Source organism: Malus domestica, chromosome 05 (assembly GCF_042453785.1).
Source record: "Malus domestica chromosome 05, GDT2T_hap1".
Taxonomy (NCBI): Eukaryota; Viridiplantae; Streptophyta; class Magnoliopsida; order Rosales; family Rosaceae; genus Malus; species Malus domestica.
In genome coordinates, this window is record NC_091665.1 from 5,272,529 (window position 1) to 5,283,184 (window position 10,656).

The window sequence follows — 10,656 nt, forward strand, 5'->3', positions numbered from 1 at the left end:
TGTCCCGAGTCAATTTTTTTTATATGCGAAATTATGATTTGCAATTACGGAGAAAAGACTACATATCAATGTGACACCAATTCACAGCGCAAAGACACTGGAAAAGTTAATGCATGTCCGTTGATTCTCTTTTGATTTATTCAATCAAACCGGCTAGGAATAGACAGAGATGTGCAGCGGGAGAAAGACGGGGGCGTTGAAAATCCTTTCCCCGAAACCATCATACCAGCATTTCTGTATTCCATTTCAACGGCGCAAGGCAAAGTAAAAGCATACTGAATTTACATCGTACGAGTGAAAAATACTACGTAACATACAACATCGCGTAACCTACACCTACAACGCATAGGATCGCGAATACGAAATACAAACCGAAACCCTAGCCATGAATCCATGAACAAAAAATAAAGCTCCTCGCATGTTTTCTCATGTCTAGCTGTGTTTTGAGAGCAAGCAGAGCAGTTATCTTATCACGTACAACACCGGCGGTCCGTATAAGAAACACATCATGTTGCGTACAACTGAACCTGTCCTAAATTACGTATGACTTGATTCTAAAGGGACACCATTCTGTTCAGTGGAATCCTGTCGCTTTGACGAGGAATCCTTTCGATTGGAGAAATCACTTGCGGCATCGTCATACCAACTGAGATTATGATCTCTGCATTTCAGGGGAGAAACAATTGTCAAACCGTTATGCAATAATAGTACTACTCGAACATCTCTGAAAAACTAGGAAAGAAAATTATGCTAATTGTCACAAGATCATCCATGGTTGAATTTAAATCCTCCTTCCAAGTCAAACGACTTCTCTTTTCGGACAGAAGTAGTGAGAAGTCAGAAAATGCAAAAGAAGTACACTTAGTCGAATGAATATAACAATCAAGTTGCGAGAGAAAGCATACCCCAGCATAAAGGGATCAGTGTGAAAAATATCAAATCCTGTTCGAATACAAATCCATCTTTAACATAGAACAAAAATACTCGAAACTGAATTTTCTCCACTGAATTCAAATCGGATACAGAACCAATAATACAATTAAGATTTGTTTTTGTCTGGCTTAGGATAACTTTAACTGATTTATTTTTCATTTTACATCTAACTCTTAAAATCCTTGAACAACAAACAAATTGTTTGAGAAAGCCATCAAGGAACCTCGTCTGGCTTTTGATGAACAACCCAGTAAAAAATTTGAAACCATTTGGACCAAACTTCTTACGATATGTTGTCAAGCCAAACTATTTTCTCAAGATATTTGCTGCCACAATGGAAATCTCTCTCACTTATGAGATAGGCAGTAAATCTATATGTGTTTTTCATTAACTTGTAGATCTTTGTTCATATGGTTTTAAACAGTTAGGAGGACAACCCATTGTATACATGTTAATCACTCGCTGAATGGTAATATTATCCCCACCAAGATCAAGAATTTAATTTGAACGGGAATTTCAACCAGTTTGTTATTGGAATGTTTCTGAAATTAAAGCACGTCTGCTAAACCTATAAGACACTGTAAATTACCAATCCATCTTTGTTCCATATCAAACATCGGCTTTCCTGGTTATAATGTATGCGTATCCTTTCTTCTATGAATAAGTAACTTTTAGAAAAAACACAAGGCAAAATGCACAGTATGCAGAGCTATCATGTCCATGTATGATATAGACCATATGATGCATGACTGCACGTCAACGAAAGAGGAAACAAACCTATGCCTTCCCGAACTGACAAATTTGGTCGTATGATCTCTTCAGAATTGACAAGAAAAATATCGCCAATGTATAGATGGTTTGTTGGGACATAAACACTACACAACTCCTCATCTCCATCATCCCTCTGTAATCAACCACAAAACAATCAGATCCTAACTCATGGTTTTTATGAGAAAATCCAAAATAAACTACAACCAGATGTAACTAGTAGAATATTAATATCTTCCATAGCAAACCATCACAAAACAACCATTTTGTTTCTTTCATTTACAGCTTATTTTGCATATAAAAGTTGTAGATGACATTTCAATAGTCTTATTTTTTTCTTGCCTTTTAGAAGGCTGTTGTGATATAGCTGTGAACATTATTCAAATATATTTCTTCAAAATTTAATGGATTGCTTTGCGGATTGCATGTACAAATTGGTGATATCCATAGTATTTTTGTACTACAAGTGTTATAATATTAGAGCTGCCTATAAATATGAACAATTCTTCTTTACATTTAATAAACTTAAGTATCTCTCGCTTGAACTGTGCTTGCAAAAAATAATACTGCCAGAGAAACCACTTCTGTACTTCCTAGGAGGTGCCAAAACTAGCCCTTTCTTTTTCAACAAAAGAAAAGCAAACAAAAAACCCTTTTTTCTCAGATATAAAAAACTGCTTTTTGAGGGAATCAAATAGCTGTCAGACAGCTATTCCTCTCCATTGCATTAATAACCAACATAATCCATCACCTGCTTCTAAAAGTAAGCAGAAAAAAGTTCTGCGGTTGGACCAAAACAATCTTAACATACAACTAAACTTACTTCTTCCAAATACACACCAAACTGTTGACAAATAGAAATTCAAACCATGTTGTGGTGGCTGTACACGAAGTTCTAATATCATGTAGAAGGTAGATCTATTAATTGGACAGTCCAACATACCTGAAGTGTTACAGATGATGTGATAAAACCAAATGCATATTCACCAACTCGAGGATGACGAATAATTGCAACCTCTTTAAAAGCAGTGGTATTTTGATCTGTCAAATAGAAAGAAAGAAATCATTTATGAATATACCAAAGAGGAGAAAAAGAAAAATACGCACTGAATGGATTCCATGTCAGAAATACGCTATTTCTACCATGCACCAAACCACACACTCACAAGGTAGATGGCATCACAAACTTTTACTAGCTCAGGAGAAATTAATTCAACCTACCAAATAATATGAAATAAAACCATATTTGTTTGGATTAGAAAGACCATTGCATGCGTACGCTCACCACTTATTCCTTACGATGGCAACAATGGGGGTCAATTCAACGGTTTATCTTAGATAGGGAACCATATGTGTCTCTCGTGTACCCAAGCAAGGGAACTTGTATCGCAAATTCACATCATTATTCAACTTAAGTTAAACAGTGTAATGAAAGCCAATAGCAGAGGTGAGAAAAACAATCAAGCAACAGAATTTACCAAGAGCCTATATGGCATGCTGAATGGCTTTAAAATCATGGCCACTTCAGATAGGTTGGTGAGCCTAATGTGAAACCTACCAATTTTTGGGCTTGGATCATTATTTCAACAAGCCTGAAGTTAACCTTGGCTTAGTTCATTTGTTGACCAACTCAGCTAACTCAAGTGAGGCCAACATGCTTGCAAGTGGATGAGCTCCGTTAGAAAAAGGAGAACATAAACCCTAAGGCTTCGTTTGGCACACCGTATAAGAGTATAAGACATTGGATAGTATTATGTAATACGAAACAAGTGTTTGGTGAGCTTTTGTACTAAACAAGCACTGGCTTATTAATCTGGCCCCACCTATTTTATCTCCCTTACACCCGCTTGTTTATCCTGTCTAAAACCTTGGTATTATTTAGTCGGGTTCACACTGACAAAAACGTGCTGGCTTTTCTCCAAGCCATCTCGCCATCTCCTTTGCACATTGCTAACTCTTTCTCAAGGTATTCTCTCTCCCTCTTTCTCCATCCCCACCTTCGATCAGCATCAAGCAGATTTCAAACGGAAAACCAGAGGTGGCAGATCGAACTCAAATCACATCGTTCCTGTTCTGGAGAGACATCATGTGGGTTTTTGGCTTAACTGTTCCTTGATTGTGTTGGTGTGTGGTGCTTAAACTCAAAACTGGGCGAGATTTCATCTGGGTTTTTTTATTTCAATGGATTAATAACTCAAATCTGGGGGAGATTTCATCTGGGTTTTTTTAATTCAATGGATTTGAAACTCAATTGGGTTTTTTATTTCATATGGGTTTTTGGCTGCACTGATTCCCCTGGAAAGCATGGAATTGATGATTTTTTTATTTGCATTTCCTCTTTTAATGAAAGAATTTGGAGGTTTGATTCTGGAAATTTGAAGGTTTTGATTGGTGTAAATTCATGCCACTTTGAGGAGAGTCTGCTTGAAGCTTCCATTAACAAGTGATTGTGAATTTTTATTTTGTTGGATTGTGAATTTTGTTTTGGTTGGAATACACATTTGTGTTTTTTTATTTTATTTGAATCATCAATCCAAAATTGTTATTAACTAGTACCAAACACCGTATAAATAATACAGTCATTAGTCCGATATTGCACCATACGCCCGATTAATTTAGTCAATACTATCCGATGACTATTTATCCTATCTGACTAAAATAGTTAGTACAGTCCAAGGTGCCAAACGAGGCCTAAGATAATTAGGACAGCCATGCAAGAGCTTAACAAGAACATTCAAGTATGGACTGAGAAATTGAAATAAAGGCAGTTACCTGGAGAGATTGCAGAACTAATCTGCTTAGAGGCCGAGTATATGTGCTTCATAAAGGGCATTCGTTTAATGAACCATTCTCCAATCCAGAAAACTGTTGCACCCATCCATGATGAGGCAAAAATACCAATCAAGACTATAAAAAGTAGGGATGTAACAAATCCTAGGCCTGCAACAATAAAAAGAAGTACTCAATACTGCATAAAAGGACATAGATAAAACAATTAACCACCCATGACGAAATTGATGTGACGAGGACATCAATGCTAAGTCATTTAAGATGTATCACCAAAAGAGATGCAGGAAGAGGCCTTAGAGCTCTACCTTTTTGTGGCTGGATTAGAGTTTTCTTCAGTTTCAAAATTTCAATGGACCTTGGAGTTACTCTCTAAGCCTTTTTTAGGTAGATTCTAGAAATTAATAAGTTAATGCATCTAGAGTTTTCTGGGAGTCGAAAAGTCTTTCGTCATAAGAGTTAGCTGGACTATAAATATATGTAAATGCTTTTAGGCAAAGTAATGAAGTTTATGAATAAAAATCAGCTTTCAGAAAAATATTCTGATCTATCTTTCTGCGAAGGGAATTTGGTGTGAAGCCCTGGAGCGAATCCAGTTTCTTCTCTTCTTCTAAAGAGCTTCTATTCCCTCTTTCTTACCCTTCTCATCTTCTACCAGCATATAATCACAACTCAAACCAGCCCTAAACTAGAGGGATCGACACGGACATAGAAAGTTAGAAACTACTTAGTTTCTGAAATTTTCGAAGGAACATACTGTGGGTATCAAAATTTGCTTGTTTCATGCTAGTTTCCTACTTTTAATTTCCGGGTGTTGTGGGTGTTTGTAGTTTCTTTTGAGTTTTCATTGTAGAATCAATTTTACTATTAATCTTGGCCCTAAATACTATCATGCTGCATCATGACGAACATTTAATCTATTATCCAGCAAAACTTAGCATGAACTTAAGATACGATTCTGTTTAGACCAAAAAGTTAAAGATGGTCCAAGGTATGGAAATTTTCCGTACATGATGAAGTAATAATCTATGCTTCGCCACCACTAAAAAGTGTTACACCAATACCAAATTTGGATAGTTACTGCAACTTGAACTATTTGGAAACTTCCACAAAACCTATTCAAGTCAAATCCCTATGGTATTACAGTATTACTAGAATTTTCCCCAATTTTTTTGGTCAAAATTATTACTAGTATTTTAAAACATGCAGAAACATATTCAAGTAAGAACTAAGAAGTCACAAAATACTTCAAGTATCCAAACCTCTATAGCATTTATTTTATAATTGGGTATTATAATGGTAATATAGCGATTATCATTATTAAGTTTTTCAGAACTATTCACAGAGATTCATACATCAAATTCTACTTGCTTAAGAATTAGTCATCGCTGTCCCAAAGTAAACAACAATTTCGTGATCTGGAGTCATACCAAATATGTTAACCCCGAGCCTGGCATATATTGGACTGAAGAAACCATCTACAAACTGAACAAACCACCAAGTGATGAAGAATGTAACTGCGACAGGAAAGAGAACCATACTGCAAATTCACAATTCAAAACTAATACGTTATAATCAAACAACATTTTTATAAAAGATTATACAATTGAAAAAAAAAAGAACCTTACCATCCGGTCATGAATTTCTTTGAGACCCAACTCTGAAGCACTGCATAGCATGCCTGATCAAATTCAAGGGTCAATGAAATACTGAGTGCACAAGTTGTTTGGTATACTTTATGCATTGAAAAACAACCAACAAAATAAATTTTTTTTTTAAAAAAAAAAAAATTATCCAGTAAAGATGACTTTAAATAGGACTAGATAGAGGAAAAGGACTAACATAACTTCCTGAAACCAGTTGGTACAAAATCTACTTCGGACCACTATCATAGACAATTATGCCCCTTTTGTTAACAGTTTTCTTAACCTTCTGATATAGTCTTTTTAGAGGTTATATAAATGCAAGCTGTTTCTAAGAAGGATAACATTTGCACAACAAATGGTACTTCAAACTTGGAACAAGTATGAAGAAATTAGCAACACTTGTTTATATTTCGAGTTGTTACTGCATATCCATTTCTCAAGGCTACCCAATTGTAGTTTATTCAAAGGCTCAAAATAAGATTTACCATTTTTTTCTTTACAATTGTATCAAATTCAAACTCGATACTTAGGGTGTAAGGTTGAATGCTATAAATCAACCGAGCTACAAGCCCCTAGCTTTACCATCAGAACAACCTATGTTTTAACCAGATTCCAGATCCCCTAATACAACATTTCTCTATCTCGAAAAGCTAATTAGGAAATAGTCGGCATTCAACAACTAAATTAAACCCACAAACAGTAAGGACAATTAAGAGATCATCAGGACCAAATCAAAGCTTATTAGTAAAGAAAACCGAGTTCCACTACTTCTACTACAAATTATACCTAATAAGCATTCAACTATTAATTATGGTTGTTTCAAATTCAAAATTAGGGTTTTATGCTCTAATCAAATCCCAAACTGCCACAGGAAAGAAAAGAAACTTGATTAAATTTCCAAATTGGGGAAGAGGTATTCTGAAGTGACCGGGAGAGTGACAGACGGACAGACAGACCTTGCGAGTTGAGGAGTTGGGGGAGCTTGGCGGAGACCTGGAAACATCTTCAGGGTCGGTTTGGGTCAGCGGACTCGACGACGTAGGCTCTTTAGCTTCCGCCATTTGGCTGCTTCTCCGTCGTTGTGTTACTTAACCAGAGCGGCGGAGACGGAAGACCGAAGAGGAAAAGCAGATGATTTCAGTTTGCCACGACTCGTAGGATTCCGACTCGGACTCAGACTCAGACTCTCTGCCTCTCTTCTGACTGTTGCTAACCTCTGTTTGGCTGCGCGGATAACTTTGTTTGGTTTAACTCTAGATCTACCTACCCAACTTCCAACACGACTTCAAATAAACGTCTTAATTATTTGTTTGGAATTGTTTTCATGAAAGACACTTCATTATTTATTTGCCTTGTGTGAACTCTATTTTAATGGGAACTTGGTGAGTAACACTGTTAGAATTTTTATCCAGAATAAAGAGTTTACAGGGGTAAAAGATCGATAGAAATTCTAACGAAGTTAGTCAAAATAATTATTGATACACATTTCATGGGTTATTAAGGGCATATGGTCGAAATATGATTTCCAAATTAAGTTTTGAATGTAAATGTTGTAAACGGGAGTGGCAATGCCATACACAAAAAGGACTGATCACCGACTTTGTAAAAAACCCGTCCATCGATAACATGCCACTACATTTTCCGAAGGTATTCATCCCAAATAAGCTCATGCATCATCACATGAACCTAACAGGGTAACAGGGACAGCCTGCTAGCAAGGAGAAACCATACAAGAGAATGCAACATTGCTATTGTTCTAGGTTGATAGTCCATTAATTCTTCAGGCCAAGCATTACATCGTGCACACAAGGAGAAAAAAAATTGATCACGGAAACCGTTTAACGAATAGCAATTTATATGCCATGGGCACACAAGGAAGGAGGAGAGTAGTGCAGTACAACTTGGTCGAACCGGGGCAACGTTCACGCTCAGCCTCGGTCGAGAAAACCCTATCCAAGAATAATTTATGATCAGCCGAGCTTGAACTCATTCAACAGAAATCATGCTATTGCTATTTACTAAAGACGCACAGGTAAACGATCACAGCCACACAATTGATGTAAGTTTGAGTAGTTTAGGTGGGGGTCCTTTAACCCCGTCATTAGGTTTTATTGGAGAGTATTAGAACATAAACTTCACAGGTGATCAGACTATGCAGTAATGGCAGAAAGAATACGGTAACTAAGCAGTTTGCATCAAAACAGACAGTGCAATAAGATATTCCTGTCCAGCCATCATTGATTTGGACATTTTGTACTTGGTAAATAACTGGCAACGGTCATAGAGTACAAGAGCCACTAATGTGGCTAGAACTTAGAACCACCTAAAAGAACCCATGAAGAGCTACTCGTTTGTAAACTCCTAACTTTATTAACTATCCCTAAGTCCTACATTGAAGATAGGCAAATCCAAATTTAACGTTATTCAAACTGCCCGAAATCATTTACTAACACAAGCTCTGTGATTGAACAAAACCACACAGCAAATGTGCTCAGCAGTCTACCTTAGAAAGGTACTGAAGTAAATGTCAATATGCACACTAGCATGTAAACATTAAAGACGGTAAAACTATTTTTCAGGAACGCCGGACGTAACTTACACAATGCAATTGCCAGAAAGCAATGGGAAAGGGAAAAGAACAAAGGATGGAGGAACCAATATGCAGGCCAATTTGGTTGAAAGCTTGAAATGACCGGAGCATGGAGTCCTTGTCACCGAGGAACTGCAGCATATGAAGCAAATAGGAAAATCAGCAGAAGAAGAAATTCTACCGACAAAGAGAAAAACAAATTGATTACTGGCGAGTAGGATATAACATGTTGAAGAAGAGCGTGTCTCAGAAGAGCCTGAATTTAATAAAGGAAAATGACAACAAACTGCGTCGTATTTCTGGTGCGGTGAAAATCAAAGCCAGTGTGGTTCTTTCATGGAACAAGACTTGCATCACCATACAGGTGACAGATGATTTGAGTACAATGAGAAGATGTTCACTTGAAGATGTCTAGCTTGCTTTATTATTTTTCTCTGTCTAAACCAAGGACTCAAACAGGAATATTTAAGCATATGCAAAGTTGCAAACTCGCAATAGAATATCCCATCTTTTCACGGCTTCTGCTACAAAGGTAAGTGGGTATTGGTAATGAGCAATAGAATGAACACAAAAAGTTAAGGCTGAAGAACGCTGTCACCTAAAATGGGCTTAAATTTCTCCATCCCTACCGACTCACAACCAGCCGTACACATTTATTTACGTATTATTCTCACTTTGATAACCATATATAGTAATGTGATTGCTCAAAATATCAATTATCTAATAAATTGATCATTAAAGAGTGATCTTGTCGTTTCATATTCACATTACAAAATATACATAATGGGCACTTATGGAAAAAATATAGATTAACACCACAGAGACTTGCAAAGAAAAATCAATGCATCCATGTGGATCATTTATACCACAATAAGAAACTGCAATTCCATGCACTACTCAAGTACTTTGAAAACAAAAGAGCAGAATAAGAACGATTCTCAAAGGCACCGCTGAACAATCTAACGGAAGTATAAGAGCAGCAACTAAATAGCTGAATTAACCAAGCTGGCGTAGCTCATACAGTGTCCAAAATGTCAAGACATGGCTCAAAAGGGAAACCCTATGCACCGTTTGCGTCACATAGCCAGCAGGCCTTGTCACAACGGTGATGCAAGACCTATACCATGAATCCAAATACAGAAACGAATCTAATCACAATAACAAAAGCAGATATTTGTCAAAATTGGGTTTCTTTCTGAAGCCACATAAATTGTCAAAATTGGCAGAGTTGGAGGGATTTGAGAAGACTGTACCTTGTAGCGCAAGGAACTGTTCTGGTGGCGGAAGCAAACGGGGACGCCATGGCTGCGGGGTTTAGGGAGTTAAGGGAGGTTAGGGTGAGGGCTCTTGCCATTAGAGCTGACCTGTAGAAGGAAGCCATTTCTCGTTCGGAGGATAATAACCCTACTCTTTTTTTAAGGCAAGCCACCATTTTCTCCTTTTTTTTAGTTTCGCAAAATCTCACTGCGCTATCCATTTTGCGCTGCTTATGTGCGCTTCATTTTAGCACCGTTGGATCAAGAGCTAGGCCAAAACCCTAGTCCTATTTTCTTCTGTTATTTCTCTTTGACTGCTGTTCATCACAAGCAGCGCGTTTTTTTTCCTTTCCATTGATATTAACAATGGCCGATGATCGAACTTCGAGCGAAAGCAAGCCTGATGCTTCCAATCCATTGTTCATTCATCATTCAGACCACCCAGCTATGGTGCTGGTCTCGAAACCCCTTAATGGGGACAACTATTCCACCTGGTCTCGAGCCATGAAGATTTCCTTGAGTGCTAAAAACAAGATTGTTTTTGTTGATGGCACTGTTCCACAACCGTCAGCAAAAACCCAGCCGAACGATCATGCTGCATGGAAGAGATGCAACGACATGATTGTTGCCTGGATCATCAACTCAATCGATTCAGATATTTCAGACAGCATTCTCT

General features: G+C 37.3%; 1 protein-coding gene and 1 long non-coding RNA gene across 2 annotated transcripts; both read right to left on the reverse strand.

The window, feature by feature from the left end:
* Nucleotides 1-172: 172 nt before the first annotated feature.
* LOC103432743 (protein LIKE COV 2-like) lies at nt 173-7,475 on the reverse strand. The gene is made up of 7 exons (XM_008370943.4): nt 7,091-7,475; nt 6,117-6,169; nt 5,919-6,028; nt 4,474-4,641; nt 2,645-2,742; nt 1,711-1,837; nt 173-661 (listed from the first exon to the last, which is right to left on the reverse strand). The coding sequence occupies exons 1-7, from the start codon at nt 7,193-7,195 to the stop codon at nt 555-557; spliced, it is 768 nt and encodes a 255-aa protein (XP_008369165.1). The 5' UTR covers nt 7,196-7,475; the 3' UTR covers nt 173-554.
* A 1,965-nt stretch (nt 7,476-9,440) lies between these two features.
* On the reverse strand, nt 9,441-10,167 carry LOC103432742 (uncharacterized). Its single transcript, XR_001789873.3, has 2 exons — nt 9,978-10,167; nt 9,441-9,872 (listed from the first exon to the last, which is right to left on the reverse strand). It is a non-coding gene; the product is annotated as an uncharacterized lncRNA (long non-coding RNA).
* Between the last annotated feature and the right edge of the window lie 489 nt (nt 10,168-10,656).